Genomic DNA, 23,260 nt, shown 5'->3' with positions numbered 1-23,260 from the left:
TAAAAATAGACGGCGTCCTATCTCGCCCAGCAAAATGAAGTCGATAAAGTAGTCGGTTTCGATGAGAAAAAGTGGAAAATGTGGTCTAAAAATAGCGACGCCATCCCCCTATGCTAAGAAGGTTTGGTACTCCGGGACCCTCTGGGATGGGACATTGTATTTCCACGAATGCCCTGGACACTATTTGCCGTGGTTATAGCGCCACAACTCGCTCTTTGTAACAATTCCAGTCCACGCTCACCAAGTCGTCATGGCCTAGTGGTTAGCACGGGGGATCGAACCCCGCCTCGGCGACTTTGATTTTTCGTTCATATTCATCATTTCAAATTTATGTGTTCTTAACTTGTTCGTTGGGAGCAGATGGGAATCGAACCCAGAACCATTCGCTTACAAAGCGATCACCGTAACCAGTCAGCCACGGCCGCTCCAAGTGAGGCAAAATGTATAACTTTGAACGAATAATCATGACAAATTTTTGTCAGGGTTCAGTTAACTCCTTCCCTCCGAGAACAAAGTCGAGATTTTTGCATCTTTCCTTCCCATTTACATTCCAAGAAGAATTCAGGACTGTCATCTTGTAATAAACCAAGTTACGCTTTCTGTTATTTTTGTTACAAAATTTATTAAATGCTTTGCGGAACAATGTATAATAAGTAAACGTACCAATGATCCAAACAACAGGAAAGGAAAAACTTTTTCTCAATTCATCTTAACAGCTAAGGAACGTATTTCAACGTAGGGAATTGCAATCAATTTCATTGGGGAATGTATGCGATAAGTCCAATTTTACGGAGCGGGGTGAATTAATGTAAGCTTTAAGCTTGAGGGACCCAGGGAAGTGAATAACCATTACTTGTTGTTGCGTTTACAGCTTCAAAATATCGTTAACCGCGGCAACGACGCAGCGAGCGGAGATTCCAAACATGTCGATCAGCACAGTCGGTGGGCCCGAGCGGGGGATTTCCTCCACGCCCAGGTGCTTTACGACCACGTTGCGCTGGCCGGCCACGGTCGACAGGACCGCTTCGCCCAGACCGCCTTGCCTGAAAAGAGAATGGGAAATGCGCGATCAGTACAGAGAGAGTATGATTGGGCGTTGGTGGGCGCTTACTTGTAGTGATCTTCAACGACGACGATGCGGCCTCCGCACGCGGCCGCATGCTGGACGATGGCCTCCCCGTCGATCGGCTTGACGGTGAAGGGATCCATCACGCGGCAGTGGACGCCCGACTTTTCCAGCTCGGTGGCCGCGTTCAGTGCCTCGTACAGCGTGATGCCGGCGCCAATCAGCAGGACCGTGTCGTTGGCCGACTGCTTCACGATCTTGGCCTTGCCAATCTGTGGGACGGAAAATGATTAGTATAGGGAATGGATGACGTTGATGTCGGAACTTACGTGGAACGGCTCGTTGTTGTCGTAGATGACGGCCGTGTTCGGGCGGGACGTACGGATGAAGCAGACGCCCTTGGTGTTGGCCGCGAGTTCAACGGCACGCTCGGTAGAAACGGCATCCGACGGGTAGAACACGGTGCTTCCCGGGATCGTACGGAACATGGCAATGTCCTCCAGACCCATCTGGCTGGGTCCGTCCTCGCCGATGCTCACACCGCAGTGAGATCCGACAAAGTTGACATTCGTCTGGGAGATGGCACCCATACGGATCTGATCGAAGGCACGCGTGAAGAACGTGGCGAAGGTGGACACGAAAGCGATCGTACGATCACGGCAGGCCGCTCCGATGGCAACGCCGCACAGATTCTGCTCGGCAATGAAGCATTCGATGAACCGGTCTGGGAAGGCCTTACGCAGCTTATCGGAATAGGTCGAGTTCTTGGTGTCTCCGTCCAGAGCGATGACGCGATCGTTGTTCATGGCGATCTTGGCCAGGGCCGTTCCGTAAGCCAGACGAGTGGCAACGGACTCTCCCAGCTGGTACGCGGGAGGAGTGGCAAGTTGTACGTTGCTAATGCTCACCTTCTTGGCGCTGTCCTTTTGCGGCGAAGGAGGCGTAATCTGAATCGGTCCTGCGTTACGGATCAAACCCTGCAGATGCTCGATCACGGTGTTGGCACTGTCCCCAAGCGGCTTTCCGTGCCAGTTCTCCAGATCCTCAATCTTGGGGAAATGCTTTCCCTTGTACGTTTTGGCAATGATGGCCGTCGGACGATCCTTGGTCGAAGAAGCCTCGAAGAACGCCTTGCACAGCTCCTCCACATCGTGACCATCGACGACGATCGCGTTGAATCCAAACGCGTCCAACCGTTTGCGGTAAACTTCCATCTGGTGCTGCAGCGAAGTCGGCTCAGACTGCCCCAAACGGTTCACGTCGAAAATGACGCACAGATTGTCCAGCTTGTAGTGGCCGGCAAAGTGCAGCGACTCCCACACCGATCCCTCAGCGGACTCACCATCTCCCACCAACACATAGGTCCGGTAGTCGGCCTTGTCAATATTCTTACCCACGTAGGCCATTCCACAGGCCACGGCCACACCCTGGCCCAGCGAACCGGTTCCGACGTCGATAAAGTTCAACCTCGGCGTCGGATGACCTTCCAGGTCGGAGTCGATCTTGCGCAGGTTGTTCAGATCGCTCACCGGAAACAGACCGGCCTCGGCCCAGGCCGCGTACAGAATCGGCGCCGCGTGACCCTTGGACAGGATGAACCGATCCGAGGACGCGTCACGGGGCGCGGAAATCTTGTACCGCATCGTGTTGAAAAACAACACGGACATGACTTCGGCAATCGACGCGCATGATGTCGGATGGCTGCAAGAAATGAAACGAAATCTTTATCAACAACGTTCAAAACGGACTACGTGACACCAAAAAGAGAGACGACCAGGGGGCAGTAGATCTGATAGTGATTTAATTAGTGTCGAAGTATAACTTAATCGCCCTCAAAAATGTTGTCTGGTTTCGATTACGGCAATAACTGTTGAAGCTAGTAGGTAGGTAGGTATGAAACAAAACATCAGTGAAGCTAAAATAATATGTAACATAACGTCTGACGATGAGGTCGGGTTGTGTTATCAACCGCAAACATCGCGATAGTTGTGTAAAATATTAACATTTTGCAGCTTTGCAAAAGTCACTGCACAAGGACAGAGGAGAGATAGCTTAAGTTTACTTTACAGCTTGTGTTTAGTAAGGTTTGCGAAGAGTTCAAGAGTTTTGGCAAACATGGAATAGAGTACCTAACCTGTACTGCCTGCTGCACTTGTGGAATTTAAAGGGGTTTTTTTTTCTATCGAACGAGTAGTTTACAAAATGGTAAAAAAACAAACTGTTTTTTTTATAGACATCACAAGTTAGTTAGTTTTTTTTATCCATCCACATTCACTATTTCCTATTCCTAATTTTCTGTTCTTTGCTCTCTCTATTATTTATCTGTATCTTATATGTCCTTGTGAGGGGATCATCGATCCATCCGCATTGACATACTATCTTTTCAATTTGCTACTTGACTTTCTTTATATTTTTCATTGCTTTTTTCACACTTACTACCAGTCTTTGTGAGGGCATACTGAGGTCGATTTGCTCTCCATCCGCATTGACCTTTTCTCAACTATGTTTTTCCTTTTCATGAGTAGTTAGAATCAATGCCGGGGATTGGGAGGGAGCATCAGGGCAGTGGACGGTATGCTGTAATGACGGAGATTGGATGTAGTTAGTGGAAGGAGGAAACAGTTTATTAATTATACAATTCTAGAGGATTGTCTTATTTTCTCTGTCAGTCTCCAGCTGTCTGCCGCGCCTTTTTAGGCCCCCAACAGGGTGCGAGCCTAGGTGCGAGCCCTGTTTTTGAGCTTTGTCAGTTTTTTTTCGGAGTTATTGGAGGTTAATGTCGGAAGGAGATTCTCATCCCCTGAGGACACCGTGAGTGATTTTGCTTGTTCGCGTCCAACCACCCCCTTTCGGCCCTTCATACGGCAGTAATTTGAAGATGCTCCCTTTAAGTGTGAGCCACTGTAATTCTAGGCAACCGCTACATAGGTCAACCTTGTGGCCCTGTTGGTTATCAAATCAAATCAAGTCATCTTTTGGTATTAAAGTAGTTTTTTGTAGTTTCCGGAGTAAAATATTTTCTGGTTTTCGAAAATTTCAAGAAAGTATCTACGTGGTTTATGGATGGTCTCATAATACTATTTCAAGTCGTTACAATCCCCATTTTCTGTTAAAGTCAATATTATTTTGTTACCTCAAAAAACAACTTAAAAGCTTTATCTTTGAAGATAAAGTTTCACGTATACATATCAACTCAAGGAGGTATTAGACTACATTGGACCACTGACGAACTGACGTGCCACTAGGAACACATTTCTCGATAATTTATGACGGCAGAGCAGTTCTCTAGGATTTCGGTCATTCGATTTTTTTTTGTATTTTTTAATCCGACTGAATTTTTTTTGGTGCCTTCGGTATGCCCAAAGAAGCCATTTTGCATCATTAGTTTGTCCATATAATTTTCCATACAAAAATGATGTATGAAAATTCAAAAATCTGTATCTTTTGAAGAAATTTTTTGATCGATTTGATGTCTTCGGCAAAGTTGTAGGTATGGGTACGGACTACATTGAACAAAAAAAATGATACACTGTAAAAAAATTTGGTGATTTTTTATTAAACTTTTTGTCACTAAAACTTGATTTGCAAAAAACACTATTTTTATTTTTATTTTTTTTATATATATGTTTTAGAGGACATAAAATGCCAACTTTTCAGAAATTTCCAGGTTGTGCAAAAAATCTTTGACCGAGTTATGAATTTTTGAATCAATACTGATTTTTTCAAAAAATCGAAATATTGGTCGCAAAAAATTTTCAACTTCATTTTTCGATGTAAAATCAAATTTGCAATCAAAAAGTACTTTAGTGAAATTTTGATAAAGTGCACCGTTTTCAAGTTAAATCCATATTAGATGACTTTTTTGAAAATAGTCGCATTTTTTATTTTTTTTTTAATTAGTGCACATGTTTGCCCAACTTTGGAAAAAAATATTTTTGAAAAGCTGAGAAAATACTCTACATTTTGCTTCTTTGGACTTTGTTGATACGACCTTTAGTTGCTGAGATATTACAATGCAAAGGTTAAAAACAGGAAAATTGATGTTTTCTAAGTCTCACCCAAACAGCCTACCATTTTTTAAAGTCAATATCTCAACAACTAATGGTCCGATTTTCAATGTTAAAATATGAAACATTTGTGAAATTTTTCGATCTTTTCGAAAACAATATTTAAAAAAAATTAAACCAAGGCTAACGTTTTAAAAGGGCGTAATATTGAATGTTTTGCGACCAATATTTCGATTTTTTGAAAAATTAGTATTGATTCAAAAATTCATAATTCGCTCAATAATTTTTTGCACAACCTGGAAATTTCTGAAAAGTTGGCATTTTATGTCCTCTAAAAAAATAAAAAAAAAATTAAAATAGTGTTTTTTCGCAAATCAAGTTTTAGTGATAAAAAGTTAAATAAAAAATCACCAATTTTTTAACGTGTATCATTTTTTTCCCAGTGTAGTCCGTATCCATACCTACAACTTTGCCGAAGACACCAAATCGATCAAAAAATTTCTTCAAAAGATACAGATTTTTGAATTTTCATACATCATTTTTGTATGGACAGCTGCCAAATTTGTATGAAAAATTATATGGACAAACTAATGATGCAAAATGGCTTCTTTGGGCATACCGAAGGCACCAAAAAAGTTTCAGTCGGATTAAAAAAATACAAAAATTAAAATTGAAGAAAAAAGACCGATTTCGTAGAGAATCGCTCCGCACTCTTCTTTCTTTTCTTTGACATCTTACACTGAAGATTATAATTACGCTAAAAAGTGTAGGATTCAACCATTTTGGCACAATACCACGCTTTAGGACCGGTATGCTGTTCAAAAGAAAGGGGGTCAAGAAACAGCTTTACGAACGGTAGAACAAAAGAGATGGAACGTTTTCTTGGGGCTTTTCTTCACCCTTTCTGGCTTGCTTTCGCTACCGCTGCTTCCCATTTGAAATTTATCTTGACCGGTTTTTTTTCCGAAGTGCATACCTTACATTAACCATCGCGCCGTGTAAACAGCCCGGAATCAACTGTATGAAAATATTTTAAAGGAACAATAAAAGAAACATTTTATTTTGAAGAACATCCTATCTAAATATCGATCATTGCTAAATTCAAGCAACAGATCAAGAAATTCACCAAAATCAGTCCCATTAAGTGGTCAAAGGTGTGGGGGTAGACCCGCAGACCACCCAATACTTGACTTGATATTGATCTATTTAGGCCGAAAGGTCACTTTACGCTCACGGTTGTGGGCACGATACTGTCGACATAATTCTACCCCACTTGGCTCACTCTCTCTATCGGCTTAGATTTCGCATGTCAGCATGATCTATCCACATTAGAGTGTCGTCAGAGGAATAACTGCAAACCGACTTGAATCATTATCATGTGCAATAGCTAAATATTGCTGTTATCATATCTTGACTTTTTTTTGATAAGGTCCTATAAACAAATGTAAACATTGAGTGTATCCCGCTTACTCCGATGGACTTTGACATAAGGTGTGAAAGGGATACACTCAATGTTTACATTTGTTTATAGGACCTTATCAAAAAAAAGTCAAGATATTAAATATCGAGCCAAACATTTCATTAGGGCACAAAACCAAAAACCGCGATTCGAGAAAATCGCTTGCAAAAAGTGGACAACTTGTTTCAATTCCTATTTAAAAAAGAAGCTTGACTGTTGGTATTTTTACTGATGATACGATAAAACACATCATTATCATCAACCTTGCTTAAATGCTTCTTAATTTTTGTTGATTTTCGCAATAAAACTCATAATTTTAGAAAATCTCGTTATTAGGCCCTTTTAACTTTCGAACTGTTGTTCATAATGGGCCCTTTCTAAATCGAGAAATTAAAAGTGAGAGTGTGTGCAACATGGAGTTAAACTTTCTGTGCAGTTGCTGTGAAGGTTCCCATGGCACTTCGAAAAGTTTAACTCCATGTTGCACGCACACACTCTCACTTTTAATTTCTCGATGCAATTTCGAAGAGAGCTGAAAGGGCACTAAAGCGCTGTCACCGGATTGTTGTTTTGAATGATGTTTACGGGCCCTTTTGTTTAGTTAGAAATAATGAGGAATTCAGTAGAAATTTTGATAATTGGTGAAGTTTTGTGATTGAATAGTGTAAATAAGGTACGTGAAACATAAAAATTCTTCAAAAGTGTACTGAACAGCAGCCGCGGGACCGTATTAAATATTGTTTTTTGACGAAGTTTTTCTCTGCAGAAATCCTTGGTGAAAAGTAAACCAAACTTTTTTTTGAGGTGAATTAGTGTTAAGAATGCATGAAAAGTTCACTTTATAACACAAAAAGTTCCTCAAGTACGAGAAACTAACGAAAAATAAAAGGGCACATTTGAACATTTTTGTTGGTTTGCAGTGAAAATGGTTATGTGCCCTTTTGTGTTTTTCATTTTTTCAATAGGAAATTGTTTGTTATCAATCTGATTCTTGGAGGGCATGTAGGGAGAGTACTAATGAATGGAATAGTGGAATAATCCCGAATGTTTACGTTTTGGTTTTGTGCCCTAATGAAATGTTTGGCTCGATATAATTAAATTGTTAGTCCCAACACAAACGCATTCAGAATGCAATACTATCTTCCCTGTTCAATTACAGAAAAACGCAATCTGCGCGCAAAAAGTGATAGCAGAGCAAAAACAAGACTTACGAACTTACGATTACAAAATCGCAAACGGCCACGGCCAGGTTAAGCTAAGTCAGCGCGAACGACGACCGGCTCAGCCAATAATCGTGCCGTCCATTTGACCTCCCACTGACCTCTAGCCGTTTTTGTGCCGAGTGCGGTTCAAGAGGTAGCTCGGATTTTTTTTGTCCAGCCGAAAGACTGAACCGGTCGGCGAAACCCTTTAGATACCGGCGAGGCCAAAAACGCGAAAGTGAAAGTCGAAGGGACCCCAACCCTAGATTCACTGAGTACGGCCCTGGCGTGCCGCCGGGTGAAAGGACCGAATCGTATAATTTCCACGCGGTCACATTTTTCGCTGGAACCATGTTTCTTTTCCCAACTCAATCGGAACTTACCCGGATTTCGAGGCCTGCGTCGAGTTGATCGAGTGAATTCGCAGCTTGTGGGCCACGTCCTTCAGCTCCTGGATGGTTTTCGATTCCGGTTTGTGGTAGGTGGGCATTTTGAACAACTGTCTTCTTATCACCGGCGGAGCAAGAAAAAAAATCAACGTCTTCTTATTTTCGTATTGCCGAAACCGGGAGAAGCACCGAACAACACGCACACGTCGTTTTCGCAAAACAGTCGAGAGCAGACTGAAATGACGAGAAGAAGTGCATGCAGCGAGCAGCGTTGCCACAAGTACAGATATTTTTGGCACAGACCAAACACTCAAACTAATTATTTTTACAGTTAAAATACACTTGAGTAGTTTTTGTAAACTGCACTAAAAAGATAAACATTTTTTGCATCTTTTTACTTGTTTAGTTTTTGATAAAAATGTTTTTCTTTAAAGTTATACTTGATTGAGTGTTTGGTCTGTGCCAAAAATATCTGTACGTGTGGCAAGCCTGGCAGCGAGCAAGTCATGGCCTATCTACAATCACTTAGCTTAGAACATCTAAGTAAAGTAGTTACTTAGGAAAGTACGCAACTTACGGCCGTCATCCACAATCAACTTAGAAATTTTGCTGGGCTGATATACGTTGCTATGCAGTTGTTTGTTTACCTTTGATATTGAAACGTCAACTTACCGTAGATTTTGAAATTTTTCAAACTATACGTCAGTTTCTAATTTGATTACTTTTCCATTGTAGAAGCTCGGCTTCATTTTCATTGATTCAAATTCCTAAGCTAAGTGAAATTTTCTAAGCTAAGTGATTGTAGATAGGCCATCAGCGGCAAGACTCCAGTTTCGGCCGCGTTCCAGTTCCAGCAAGAGTGTTTCACTTTCCAGCTTCTTGCACGCTTATCAAAGTTAACTCAACGAAAAAATATCAACTCCTATTGAGGTTTTGCAGCGCGACTGCGTTTCAAATGTAGGTGGCGCCAAAATGAGGTTACTTGCCTAAAGTCGTATGCCTTTCTGTCGATTAAAGAACAAAATCGCTTATTTCTCATGATTCCCTGCATCAATCTTCATGAAACTAGATGCAAAAGACGAGAAAAAATTTTTGCTTTAAAATAATGAACATCAACTTTTGGGCGCGCAACAATTTGTGACCTTTTTCTTTAAAAAAACATGTTTTGGAACACGAAAAAATGAGTTTCCCCGTATATATCAATGAAATAAACCGTTATATAGTTGATAACAGATGTGTTAACGTATATTCAACAATTTGTATTGATTTTTGACAGACTTTCTTGCCAAATAGTCCAAATTACTATCTTTTTCTAAATCTACAGTTTTCTCAAGAAAAATCAAACATATATTGGAAAGTTATACACCAAATTGTTGGAAATAATTTTTCTCATCCGAATCCAGCATAAGTTTTATAAAAATGTTGATTAGGAAGGAAAAAACACATTTTTTCTAAAAATCATAGGATTACGCTATTTGTTCATAGGTGGCGACAGGCGTCTTTTAGCTTTGCTGCAAATTCTCTATAGGCAATCAAACGTCAAAATTACCCCCCACTAGAGGGCGCTGAAACTTGGGGTGATGTTTTCATTATAACCTACAGCGAGTAAGTTGGTTTGAAATTTGAAATTATTTTATTTCATCATAAAATCGACATTAATAGCAAATTATACCATTTTCAGGTAAGAAATAAATAGCTTAATTGATATAAACGAAAATATTTTTGTGATGACCGATTTAACCTGTTCATTATCTGATTCAAAATAAGGGAATGTTTTAATCAACCAAAACCTAACTAATCAATTGAGAATGTAGATTATTCAAGTGGACAAATATTTTTTAAAGGCACTACTACCATAAAAGCAAAGCTCTGCTTGAAAAATGGTAATTGGAATGATTTTCAAAATTTGCAATCTAACCTCATTCTCGCGTTTTCAATCCGGATCTCAGAATTTTCAATGAAAAAGGCAACTTAGCAAAAAAATCAAAAAGTCAATCGATAGAACTTTTTATTTCTTACCTCCTGTTAACTTTATTTTATTACAAAAGATCAATTTTGTTTTAAAAAACCTTAAAATAGTTTTCACTCGCCTTTGCACTTATCGCGCAAAAACGTAAACGTAACCTTGCACCAAAGTTCTTCTACTCGAATGTAGGTGGCGAATCGAGTTTTTAGCTTTGGTTTTGGGGGCCTATATATAAAAAAATATTGGCCAACATAAATAAAAGTTTTAATTTTATTCCAGTATACGGGAGCGAATGACCCATAGGGTTAAAGTTCCCCTAATAATATCAACCACAACAACATTCCAGTTTGTTTTTGCCTACTTTTACGATAAATTTAATTTTATTCCAGTATACGGGAGCGAATGACCCATAGGGTTAAAGTTCCCCTAATAATATCAACCACAACAACATTCCAGTTTGTTTTTGCCTACTTTTACGATAAAAGCGGTGTATGCACTTCGGAAGGAATCGGTGAAGAAAAAATTCAAATGGGCAGCAGCGGCAGCGAAAGCAAGCCAGAGAGGGTGAAGAAAAGCCCCATAGAAAACGCTCCCTCTCCTTTGTTCTGCTGTTCGTAAAGCTGTTTCTTGACCCCTTTTCTTCCGATCTCCATACTAGCCTTAAAGTACAGAGCGGATCAAAGCCATGGCTTTCTACCTAAGGTACTCGCGATTGAGTGTGTAGTGGTTGTCAAAATCGCTATCTCTGACTCTGTCACTCCGATGAAGGTGACATGTTCATGTTCTGGTTTTCCTGGCACCTGGTTTTCCTGATATACAGCCTTGCATCAACCCATTTAAATCAATCCGAATTCTGAAACGGAATCTAATTAGAATCGTATACAAATTCCGTTTCAAACGCAACAACCGGTTCCGTGTGCGAACCGGTTGTTGCGTTTGAAACGGAATTTGTATACGATTCTAATTAGATTCCGTTTCGGGGGTAGGCGTGGCTGAATGGTTACGCTGTTCGCTTTGTAAGCGGAAGGTTCTGGGTTCGATTCCCATCTGCTCCTATCGAGAAATTATGGAAAGAAGGAATTCTGAACACATGAATATGAACGAAAACTTCATCAGCTCGCGGCGGGGTTCGATCCCCCGTCCTTTGGGTCAGCAGACAAAAATGCTAACCACCAGACCTTCGAAGCTTAGTTGTGTAGAAGGATTAAGAATGCCATAAGAATTTGTGAACCTAAGAACAGGAAAGCAATATTGAATGCAAGTTGATTTGAAGGACACTTACTGGTTGCATAATTGTTAGGCGAATATTGAACTTTCAACACGACCAGAATTCACCACAAAAAGCTTGGTGAACCGAATTGGAAAGCTTCCAAAATGAATCCAAGAACATGCGAAGAATTAAGGACTATAAATAGATTTGACCGGCCGCATCACTTACCACGGTGAATCCTGGCTTCACACCCATCTTACTAACACCCTCAAACCTCACGTGATACTTTGTCGAAGACGCAGCCGATTTAGCGGTCTTCATCACTCAAGTATCGGACTAAAATTCCTATCCACTTCCCCGTGTCTTACCACTGGTCGTGGCCGGCGCTGTGATTGGCTAGCATGATAGGGACATTTGAAAGTTGCGAAGTGGTGATGATTGGTTCCTACTCTTCATCTGTGGTCCACGGAGCAATTCTTGGAGGTCCTGGTCAATAACAGAGAGCAACTACGGGTAGACACCAATGCTATGCTATGCTATGATTCTAATTAGATTCCGTTTCGGAATTCGGATTGATTTGACTGGGAAAGCTAACAAATGGAGATGTCAAAGCCTGTTGCACCGGTTGCACCACAGGCTGATGTACACGCTAACGACAAACCACTCTATTTTCGTTCGGCGCAACAGATTTTTTCGCGCAACAGAAGTGATGCGCACTTCGGTTTGGTGGTGCGCGGATAATACAATGATCCTTTGTACGACCGCAAAGGATTTAACATGGATTTTTAATTCAATTTTTAAAAATTAACTTAGCGGCAAATTAGTTAGTTTGTCTTTGAAGGAAAATAATTTGAGATTCTAAAAACCATCCAAACATTTGAAAAAATCGAATGAAAACTTAAAATGGCGTTTTGTCCGTATCTGGATCAAAGACAAGATCAAAGAGCCCATATATGTCCATGGACATAATTTTATTGGATTCCTCGAAAATTTTAACAGAACATATAAAAAAATAGAGATGACGACCTGTATCCAGGTTTTTAAGCAAAGATGGCGTTTGAATGGAGAACGTCCGAAATGTCAAAATCATTATAAAAGAAATGTGGCTGTCATGCCATGGCACACTTTTTTCGTAATGTTGGTACCACTGCATGATTTTGACATGTCGGGCGTTCACCTTTCGAACGCCATTTTTGCTTAAAAACCTGGATACGTTCCCGAGATATGACTTTTTGAAAATAAAAACTAAGTTTTTCGACGCGCCACGCGCGAAAACCATTGTTGGAATTCGAGCGAGAAGAAGGAAAGCATTCCTCGCTCGCGAACGAGGGAGAGAACTTGTAGTACTTTTCTCTTCTCGCTCGCGCTCGCATTTTCGTTCGTGTTCTCGCTCTCGCGAGCGCCTCGTGCTAGACGTTCGTCCCAAGCTAGCAATTTGTGTATCAGGCTTATGAATACGAACCAGGCGATGGTATAGAAGTGTAACTTCAATCGCTGTGTTGTTTTTTGTTCGTTTCTAACACGTTCAACTTCTCGCGAACGGGCAATTCTGGCTCGCGAGAAAGCCCGTTCGCGAGCGGAGGAGAGCACGGGCAATTGGTGAGTTTCTCTCGGCAGCTCGAGACTCGCGGCGAGAACTCGAGAGAGAGAAAATTTTCTCGCGAGAGCCTCGATAATACCAACACTGGCGAAAACGGATGACAAAAACAAAATAACTTTCAAATTTGTAATGCATTAAACTTCAAATTTGAATTGTTCAGATTGAGCGTGCAAAGGAATTTATTGAAATTGAAACAAATAGAGATGGCAACGCTGACATCAATCAAAACAAAACAAAAAGTTTGTGTTGCTTCTGTCACAACATTCGATGATGTGTCGTTTTCTTCGGTAAAAGTTGGAACCAGTTTTAGAATAATGCATCAAAAATCGTGTTAAAATGGATATTACATCGTTATTTAAAGCGTCTGTGAAAACCGTGCGTCTAAAATCATCGGCCAATACGTTCCCAGTGTTGGAAAAGTCACGAATATTATCAAAAAAGCCAAGCAATGAATTTTCGGAGAAGGCCAAGAAAATTCGCTTCCAAATTACCCAGCTCAAAAATTTGCTGGTGGAAAATCGGGCTGCCTACATGCAGTTTGCCTACCACTTGAAGAGTTCCGCCCAAATGACCGACGAGGAGCGGGACGTGATCGATCGGGAGTCGGAAAATATCATCCGAATTTGCACAAACATGCTGAACGACTTTAAGACGGAATGTCGCACGGCAAAACGCAGCAAGCAGATGACGGAATTTATGGAGCTGGTAATCGATGCCCTGTCCACGTACATGAGTGCCGTGCACCACATTGCCAACGAGCAGAAACAGTTCCGGATCCAGCGCGAGCTGGAGACTTATAAATTCCTTAAACTGGACGCCGACAACCGGTCCCGGTCGAGTGCGCTGTCCAAGTTGTCGTCCCCGCTAGACGTCAGGAATGGACAAGACAAGCATAGGAAAGAGAACGGTGGAAGGCGGACACCTGCGCAAACGGATGACGAAACGGACGAGTTTTCCGAGTACTTGGAGGGGTCGCGAGCGAAGGTGATCTCGCAGGACGAAGAACTGGCCAACAGCAGTTCGTTCCTAGAGGACGAGGAGGAGCTTAGTCCGGAAGATATTCAGGTTCGTTTAGTATTTTGATGATTTATAGGCAAAGTGGTTAATTTGGTCCCTTTACAGATATTTGAGTCGGAGAATGTCCAGCTGTACAACGAGCTAAAGGGCCTGTCGGAAGAGGTTGAGCAAATCGAGAAAAATGTGGTCGATATCGCCCATCTTCAGGAGATTTTCACCGAAAAGGTAAGCGCCACTGCAAACGTCCTTCCGGGAAGAATGCTTTCACAGCTTAATTTTTGTAGATTTCGCTGCAAAAGACTGACATTGACCGGATCGCCAACATCGTCGTGGGGACAACCGAAAACGTCAAGGACGCAAACGAGCAAATCAAGCAGGCAATCCAACGGAATGCCGGTCTCCGGGTGTGGGTTCTGTTCTTTCTAATAGTGATGTCGCTTACGCTGTTGTTCCTGGACTGGTACAACGACTAGTGCAATGAAGTTGGGATTGTTGGATGTGCGTTTAAAAAAAAAGGTATGTTTGCATAACCCACCGGAGGTCGCGTACGTGTACTTTGTACACAGTTTGTAAGGGCACTTGTAAGAAAGGCGAAAACACGCGACTTCCCGAAGGTTAACGTTAGACATTTTGCTGAAAATCTCCGGGATCCAGCTGTTTTGGAAGCAATAGCGGCTGGAATCCGTCGATTTATCAAGTTATTTGGAAATAGACTGAAAGAATGCCATTTTTTAACCGCCGACATATCTTTGTTACACTACTAAAAGATAAATTTCTACAAATCTATAAACTTAAAAATTGAGCAATATAAATTGAGCTGGATCGAACGGTAAGAATTGTATTCTGTCTCATTTTACATGCTGTCTCACGAGTTCTTCTTTCTGCTCTCACAATCGCAATCCGTTTTAAGCACTTCGGAAGGAACTGGTCAAGAAAAAAATCGAATGGGCAGCAGCGGCAGCGAAAGCATGCCCGAGAGGGTGAAGAAAAGCGATCGTTCCGATCGTCGTCGGATCGTTCCCTTTCCTTTGTTCTGCTGCTCGTAAAGCCATTTCGACGCCAACATTTCAAAAAGCATCATGTACAAACCATGCGTTTTGAGAAAAACGCATTTGAATGTTGAGCATCCATTTTCAATTCCCATTTTAATATAAAAGCAAAATAAGATGTTCTAATGATAACAAACGATGAAAAACGTTGCTTTTATTGATACTTGATCATCCAAATTCAATAAAACATTATTTCCGTAATTTTATTTGAGAAAAACAAACATAACTTCTTTTGAAATCACCAACGTCTATATCACCCTGCTGTCATTGAGGGGGACGCTTTGTTATGATTCGTTTTTCTTCGCCGAATGTACATGGCGCTTTGTTCATGATGCTTTTTTTTTCGTCACGAGGTTTATGTAGTCTTTTGTTTGACAGGTTGACAGGGCTATATGAACAGGCACTGCTGATGGCAGAGATTTTGTTTATGTTACTTTATTAAAAATCATGATTAAACAGACTTTACTAAAGTAACTTCTGCTCATTTTTGGTGGAGAGGTAGCTTATTAGGAGTACTTTCAGAATATGCAATAACCCAGAAAGTGTCAAAATGTACATGATGCCTTTTGAAATGTTACCGTCGATTTCTTGACCCCTTTTTTGGGAGATGGTCCTAACGTTAGATTTACCCTTTGTTTGACTGAACTCATTTCAGAGTGTAACGAACAGCTCGTTTGACAGCTGCTGACGCGAGAATGAAAAGCATTTAGTAGGCGGTTGGGATTTGTTCCGGAGGTAATCCGTGACAGATTCCGAGGGCATAACCTGCAAACACGCCATTTGTTTATCGACTTCAAAGGCGGCCTACAATTAGGTTTTACACCGTGACGTCATTTGACAGCTCGTGTGCACTGTTTACATGGTCTTCGTCGATTGTCGACGAATTTCCCCGAACAAAATCGATGACCGCATCGAACTGTGCTAAGTCCATGTAAACAGTGCACTCCTTTCTAACCTCCAAATCGAGTCGGCGTAAAACCTAATTCAGTCAAAAGAAATGAACTTTGGAAATGTATGCTAGAACAAGGCTTTACGGCGAAGCTCATTAGACTGATTCGTGCCACGCCCGATAGAGCCAAAGCCAGCGTGCGAATAGTTGCTAAGACATCTGAAGCTTTTGTAACGTTGGATGGAAACAGTATAGCAAGGCGATGCCCTCTCGAACCAACTCTTCATCATAGCCAATATCAAGTATCTGGCGTGTCGGAATTTTAGATGAGAATAGATGCAAAGTTGTGGATAAATTTGTTTATCTTGGTACACATTATACCGTCTCCGTAGCCGGCTAAGGTCCCGCAGCCATCCGCGGGCATGGGCACTGTACGATACTAAACATGAATGAATTCTTTTCTTCTGAAAAATAGCTTCTTATTTAAACACTAAATTGCTCAAATCACAACTCGTTTATTGTTTTTACTTCCCCTCAATGTTTCCAGGGAAAATGCATTTTTGTTGTAAATAAATTCGCAGTGTGGAAAAATATAACAGTAAAACACAAAATATTCTCACTTTCCACCATTTTTCCAATTGTTCAGAATGGTCTCCGCCTTCTGGAGGTTTTCGTCCTTCTTGAAGAAGCAGTACCGCACAAAGTCCTCCCCCAAATGCTTGTTCGGTTCGCTGTAAAACGCAGACGGCGGAATTCCCTGCAGCCCCACGGTCTTTGTCATCCACTTGGTGAACCGATAGTCCTTGCGGGCGTCCGTCTCCTTGGACAAGTCCACTTTTCCGGCCAGCGCCGACCAATCGGCGACCATAAAGTAGCCGCCCTGCGGTACGGTCGGGTTCATTCCGACGTTCGCCAGGAACGATGCCATGTAGTCCCGCTTGGCCATCAGCTCGCCGGAAATGCTCTTGAAGTAACACTCGGGACTGTTGAGGCGTTTCAGCTCTGTTTCGAAACCGACGGCAATAGCTTCTTGAATGGGGGTGGCGCAGGTGTAAACACTGTTCTGATGTACCATCTGAAGGTTCCGGAGCAGCGAGGCCGGTCCGTACGCCCAGCCGATTTTCCACCCGGTCAGCGAGAAGGTTTTACCGGCGGAACCGATCGTAATGGTCCGGTCCCACATTCCCGGCAGCGTGCAGATTCGAATGTGCTCGTACGGTTCGAATACCATGTGTTCGTAGACCTCGTCGGAAACGCACAGCACGTTCCACTTTTGGCACAGCTTCGCCACGACGTCCAGCTCGTCACGGCTCATGACTTTGCCGAGCGGATTGTGGGGCGTGTTGATTAGGATCATCTTGGTCCGCTCGTTGAACAGCGCTTCCAGCTCGTTGTTGTCCAGAACCCAATCGGCGGAGGAAATTACTCCCTCGGTCGTTCTCTGAGATGAGTGAGATAATGAGTTTGTTATCAACAAGAAGTGTGTTACGCAACGCCGCTTGGCTTACCGGTTTTAGCGGGATAAAGCGCGGAACTCCGCCGGCCGCTCGCACCATCGGTTCGTAGCAGTCGAAGAAAGGCTCAATGATGATGACTTCGTCCCCTTCGTCTACGTGGCCTTGAATCGTGGCGTAGAGCGCCTCATAAGCTCCCACCGTAACCAGCACCTCGGTCATCGGATCAATGTTCCGTCCAACCAGCTGTGAGTACAATCTGCTCAACGCTTGGACCAACCTGGGGTGGCCAAATCCTCGCGTGTACTGATTGGCCAGCGGATCCTCGCTGTTGGCGGCCGCAGCCAACGCATCCGTCGCATACTTTGGCGCGTGATAATCCGGAAAGCCCTGGCCCAGATTCAGTGGCTTGTACTGCGCCGCCAGCTGAATGTACTCAACCCTAGAGCAGGTAAACAAGAATCTCAAAAGCCTTCAAACCAAGCACAACCTACTCACCAAACACTTTTTGTCGAACCTTGATAACGTTTGGGGAGGTCAAACTTGTTAACCGTTTCGTTCGCCATGGTGCGTCCGATCAGACTGCTTCCGGTGGCCGGCGGGAGTCTGCTTTTATGATCGCGTTGAAAAACGTTCCTTATCAAACCAGAGGGCGAGCTGCGGTTGCGGAGAAACATTTGTTGAGGAGAAAAATTAACGCACGATTGAATGTGGCAGCAGCACCAAAACAAACTGAACAAAATACCTCAAAGCTGAGCCTTCTGCGTTTTCGCGTTTACTTGTGCACTGTCACCAGCAAATATGAATTTGACTTCCACGACCACAACCTCGCACTCTTTAAATAGTGACTTCAATCAACTCGTGCCGTGACAGTTTTCATCTAATTGTAGGGTAGAGAAAGTTATTTTTGACATACGTAAACGACAGTTGCTGTGACATTTTCCATAGAATTCATTAATTTAACTTCTTAGGTTTATTTATTCTATGATAAAAATTTTATAGCTATATTAGTAACAATTTCTTTTTGTAAACTTAAACAGAATTTGCAAAATAAGCAAAATTAGTTGAATTTTAAATAAAGATTGCTGCTTAGACGAAGAAGTAACCAAATCTGGAAATCTGGATTGTATGCATTGTCCGGAGAGTCGTTTTGGAGACGAACATGTAAAACTACCCTTGAGTGAGCCTGCTAGAAACATTCCTTTGATTTTATTTCCTAGTTTGGTTTTCTCAATCTCGAACAAGAAACAAAAGCAAAGCCAAACATTTTCGAACTATCCATCGCTTTATTACTGATTTTTCGCCGTCCGACCCTCGCACAAAGTGACGACGACATACGAATGATGATTACATAACCGCGCCATTACCAATTTCTGCAAATTCCGGATCTAAACCGTACACACTTTATTCTTAACACAAAATTTGACCGGCGGCGCGACCATACAACAACGTCCCACCTCGCCCTTCTTAGTGGGTGTCGAAGACGGACTTGAGGGCCAACTCGGGCTGGTCGTAGCCCAGCTCCTCCGGGGTGTCGATTCCGAGCTCGGTCAGCGTCGGTCGGACCTCCTGCAGCAGGTACGGGTAGATTTCGTTGACCTTGTTGCCGCACTTGTCCTTGCAGCCCTCCAGGAAGCGGATGGCCAGCGCGTAATCGTTCAGCCGACGGCACGCCTTCAGGGCGGCGTTCATGATCTTCGGGTCCGGAATCAGATCCATGCCGAGCAGGTCGTTCATCGCCTTGCGGGCCTCCCAGTGGTCAATATCCGGGCGGTTAAAGTACGCCTCATAGCGGGAGTCAAAGTCCTCGGCGCTCTCTTCGCTGTGCGAGTGACGGACCACTCCGGCCGTTCCGAGACGGCTCGTGGTCAATCCGACGGTGCCGCGGAGGACACCGAAAAGTTGACCGGCGGCAGAGCGAAGCATATTTTCGTTGACTGTCCCTGCAAGAAGACCACCACCGATTAGAAACTTTTAAATGCAAGAACACATTGTTTTCCAGAATTATTTTTTCCAATAAGTTAAGTAACAATACCTTGCTCGCAACTTGCGCTTGCGACACAATCACGATGGAAAAATTGTGACGGACGAACAGCCCGTGCTAAAATGGCGAAGTTTTGACAGAAACGAACTTGTCAGCCGTCCCTGATGCCAGGCGTGGCCATTTGCTTATCTGTACTCGAGTGTAGAAAACTCTGTTCTATCTTTACTAAGCCTTTTAATATTGCGCGTATTCCCGAAAAAGACACGCGGCATACCAGCCTCGAAACGACGCGCCGCACTTTCGACAACTGCGCGCTGTCAAATCCCATAGAGTTATCTACGTGCGTATGTATTGCGTGTACGTACACGAAAAAAGTGAGGTTAAATTTTGTACCCGCCAGCAAAACAAATGGTAAGCTAGTGTGTGTGAGATCGGGCTTAGATAGCTCTATCCAGCTTTTTAAGCGAAAATGGCGTTCGAATGGTGAACGCCCGAAATGTCAAAATCACGCAGTGGTACCAACATTACGAAAAAAGTGTGCCATGGCATGACAGCCATACTTTTTTTTTCTAATGTTGGTGCTACTGCGCGATTTTGACATTTCGGGCGTTTACAATTCGAACGCCATCTTCGCTTATAAACCTGGATACTGCGCGTTTTGTTTTTGTTGATATTCTTCTTCGAATCGCCTGGCATTGTTGTCAGGTATATTTTATATTGCACCAAAAGTGCAGAAAATCGCTGGCAACAACACGCAGAAAAAAGAATTGTCAATTCGATAAGTTTCTGCCATCATTTCGATAAAATAAATTATCGGTTGGCAACCAATAATTTATTTTATCATATTTGATAATTTTCTTTATCAATTTGATAAACAATGTGCATCAATTTGATAAAATATATTATCGCTTTGATAAACGTCATTTGAGAAACGTCAAAAGCAAAATGTATCATTTCTATAAAAATATTTGTCATTTTGATAAATAAGTTTACAGAAACGATAAAATCTTTTATCAAAATGAAAATGTTATTTATCTTTATTTAGCTGCTTGTTCTTTTGTATATAATATAAAACCAAACAAAATATATGTTGCTTAAAAAACTTTATTTTGTTACCAAAATCGAAGTAAATTTAATACCATGAGAAGATAATACTACTTGGTGAATGGTGGTCAATCGATTGCTCACGTTTGTGACAGAGGTTTGGATTCTCCAGGTTGTATTTCTGGTAGATATTTTGGTTCAAGAGACACACAACTGAAAAGAATCACGATTAGTACGACCTTTCAAGAAATCAAACTATGATTTTAAAACACACCTATTGAAACTCAGCGCAAACCTGCCAAAAACGACGATCCATCACTGGTTCCGTTGGCAACGTCAGCCAGCCTCTTCTTCCTGGGTGTCAAGAATCTGATTCCAAGAATCGGTTTCTATTTTTCTTTGGCTCCGTTTCTGGTGCTTCCGGAAAAAAGCTGCTTATCCAGTATGGCCAGGGGTGCGTAATTGTGGACTTGATAATCGTTACATTAAGTTTGGAGGATGCTAATTTCTCCGGAGAACACACGACAGTAGGAAGGGAGGAGGCGACGGTTCCTCTTCTTCTTTTAGCACGTTGACCGTTGACCACGCACAGTTATAGATGGAATCGATAGGCAGACGTAATTTTCTTTTAAGCTGGCCAAATCATCCGGGTACAGCGGCTTTACAACGAGTCCTGTTCGTCTCCTCCGTCATTTTGGTTTGTTTGTTTATGTTTCGAATGACAGGCAAAAACGTGCATGCGGAAAAAATCTAGCAACAATTTTATTTATCAAAATGATAGCAAAGATTGTCATTTCGATATAAAAAGTTTATCAAAACGATAATTCAACGTTATCAAAACAATAATTAAAAGTTATTGAAGTTGATAATGATATTTATCAATTTGATAAGGCAGTGTTTCTCTGCGTGAAGGCAGTGTTTCTCTGCGTGAATGTCTATGGCTTATAGAGTTATCTAAGCCCGCTCTCACGCACACTAGCACGCCATTTGTTTTGCTGGCTGGTACAAAATTTAACCTCAATCTTTTTCGTGTACGTACATGCAATACATCGCACGTAGATATTCTGAAATGCCGCGCGGCGTGTACCTTTGAAAGAAACGGACAATATTTGATCTGCACAAATTGCTCGGACTGCCCAATAAGACACGCGGTATTTAAATCAGCCTCGAACTGCGTGCATCGAGTTCTTCACGGGCACCATAGTCGAGTCCCTGAACAACCGGATTAACTTCGACAGTTTGATCGCTAAAAACCAGCATTTGTCCAACATATACGGATACCGGAAACCGGGAGAACGGCACTAAGATCAGCCAGGCAACGCGCTGAAGGCATCCCCGGACGTGAAAGCGAGCCTACTAGCTGAAAATTTTACTCGAGTTATGTTCGTGCGCTTGCAATCAAATCAAATGGTGCGCTTATATTGTCCGTACCGCCTCATCAAGTCGATGAAATCGAAGAAGGCGCCTGGCAAGGCCAAAATCCGGAACAACTTGCACACGACAGACGAGCTGGAGGAAGCGACCAACACGGAATCGCTGGACCAGCAAGCTACTACAGAGTAACACAGAGTTATCCAAGGAGTTATCACTGACGCTTGATTTTTGGTTCAACTTTGTGGTACATCGCACGCCTGCTACCAGCAAACCTTATGGAGCCAAAAATTGAAATGACTTTTCTTCGGACTGGTCACTCTGAGTTACTCTGTAGCTGGTCCAGCAAGCTACTACAACTAGTTTTGAACGAGTTGCACGACGGCAAACATTGGAATTTGTTTTACTGCCAGGGTCCCAACGTAAATATTTTATAGACGAATCCAGTTGGAAATGGCCGCTAGGTGGCCAATGGTGTTAGCAATGACAGCTTCCATGTATTTGAATAAACGCAATTTTTAATCAATAAAATGATTATTTATGATAAAATTATTGATTGATTAGGTGTACAAAATGTGTCTAGAATATTATTAAAATAAAACGTGTTCGAACTAGTGTTCGAATAATTTGCAATCAAGATAAGTACACCATTCGATTCAGCAGGATTTTTGTGCACCAAAAATATAAAGTTTTCATATGTTAAGTATTTTATTTTATAAGAAAATTAACAAAAAGTATGAAAATTTAACCTCAATCTTTTTCGTGTACGTACACGCAATACATGCGCACGTAGATAACTCTATTGTCTAGTATAATCCATTGAGATAGAAGCATTAATCACAGCTTCAAGAGAAACAGACAATACTCGATACACCCTTACCAATAATCATGATTTTCTGAGTTTTCATACGATTTTTTGAGTTTAGGTACTACAACCATAGAAATGGTAATATTGGTTGTACTGAAAAATTCGTATGGAAAGTGGGATATTGAACTTAGATAATCATGATTTTTGGTTAGGGTGTACTGGGTCGTTTTCATCATGACCGGAGATGCCAGATGCACAAATTTGTCTGTAAATACGTTATTGATAGTTCCGCTTGTACCCAGTCATCTCAATCGAAATTCAATAGAGCTTTATGACGTTTCGCGTACGCATACTAGCGCACCATTTGATTTTACTGACCGGACAAAATTTAACCTCACTTTTTTCGTGTACGTACACGCAATATTGCTTATTGCGAGATAAAATCACGTTTCTCCATCGCTGTGAGTGACAGGAGATTATTGCCGCCTAACTACCGCAGTGTAAAAATCAGCAAGTTGAACTGAAATTCTGCGTTGATTCGGCTGTCAACTTGGTTTGTTTTGAATATTTTCCAAAAAGTCAGCTGAAAACTCAAGGCAACCTTTGACAACAGCCAAAAATTTGTTCTGCGGTTGTCATGCGGCTGTCATGCGACCATTATCTTGCGGTCGTACCACCGCGCGTGAACTCTAATTATTAACGCCCGCGGTAATACATACGCACGTAAATAACTCTATACGAATCA

At 42.1% G+C, this 23,260-nt stretch overlaps 4 protein-coding genes across 5 annotated transcripts; 1 reads left to right on the top strand and 3 right to left on the bottom strand.

Annotated features, from left to right (window-relative positions):
* Positions 1-596: 596 nt before the first annotated feature.
* LOC120423161 (transketolase-like protein 2) lies at positions 597-8,361 on the bottom strand. Its single transcript, XM_039586842.2, has 4 exons — positions 8,118-8,361; positions 1,396-2,767; positions 1,112-1,338; positions 597-1,043 (listed from the first exon to the last, which is right to left on the bottom strand). Exons 1-4 carry the CDS (start codon positions 8,222-8,224, stop codon positions 866-868), a joined length of 1,884 nt encoding a protein of 627 aa, XP_039442776.1. The 5' UTR covers positions 8,225-8,361; the 3' UTR covers positions 597-865.
* A 4,785-nt stretch (positions 8,362-13,146) lies between these two features.
* On the top strand, positions 13,147-14,542 carry LOC120423162 (syntaxin-18-like). The gene is made up of 3 exons (XM_039586843.2): positions 13,147-13,964; positions 14,022-14,141; positions 14,201-14,542. The coding sequence occupies exons 1-3, from the start codon at positions 13,236-13,238 to the stop codon at positions 14,387-14,389; spliced, it is 1,038 nt and encodes a 345-aa protein (XP_039442777.1). The 5' UTR covers positions 13,147-13,235; the 3' UTR covers positions 14,390-14,542.
* A 1,807-nt stretch (positions 14,543-16,349) lies between these two features.
* Positions 16,350-18,204, bottom strand: LOC120423163 (kynurenine aminotransferase-like). 2 transcript variants are annotated; one of them, XM_039586845.1, is made up of 4 exons: positions 18,054-18,204; positions 17,807-17,965; positions 17,363-17,750; positions 16,350-17,295 (listed from the first exon to the last, which is right to left on the bottom strand). In XM_039586845.1, exons 2-4 carry the CDS (start codon positions 17,872-17,874, stop codon positions 16,471-16,473), a joined length of 1,281 nt encoding a protein of 426 aa, XP_039442779.1. In that variant the 5' UTR covers positions 17,875-17,965; positions 18,054-18,204; the 3' UTR covers positions 16,350-16,470. The 2 variants fall into 2 exon arrangements, with proteins under 2 accessions (XP_039442779.1, XP_039442778.1); XM_039586844.1 differs by lacking the exon at positions 18,054-18,204 and having other exon boundaries at positions 17,807-18,046.
* Positions 18,205-18,570: 366 nt separating this feature from the next.
* LOC120423165 (cytochrome c oxidase subunit 5A, mitochondrial-like) lies at positions 18,571-19,501 on the bottom strand. The gene is made up of 2 exons (XM_039586846.2): positions 19,344-19,501; positions 18,571-19,251 (listed from the first exon to the last, which is right to left on the bottom strand). The coding sequence occupies exon 2, from the start codon at positions 19,232-19,234 to the stop codon at positions 18,776-18,778; it is 459 nt and encodes a 152-aa protein (XP_039442780.1). The 5' UTR covers positions 19,235-19,251; positions 19,344-19,501; the 3' UTR covers positions 18,571-18,775.
* Between the last annotated feature and the right edge of the window lie 3,759 nt (positions 19,502-23,260).

Source organism: Culex pipiens, chromosome 2 (genome assembly GCF_016801865.2).
Source record: "Culex pipiens pallens isolate TS chromosome 2, TS_CPP_V2, whole genome shotgun sequence".
NCBI lineage: Eukaryota > Metazoa > Arthropoda > Insecta > Diptera > Culicidae > Culex > Culex pipiens.
The sequence above is the reverse complement of the archived record's forward strand: the minus strand, read 5'-3'. Positions and strand labels throughout refer to the sequence as shown.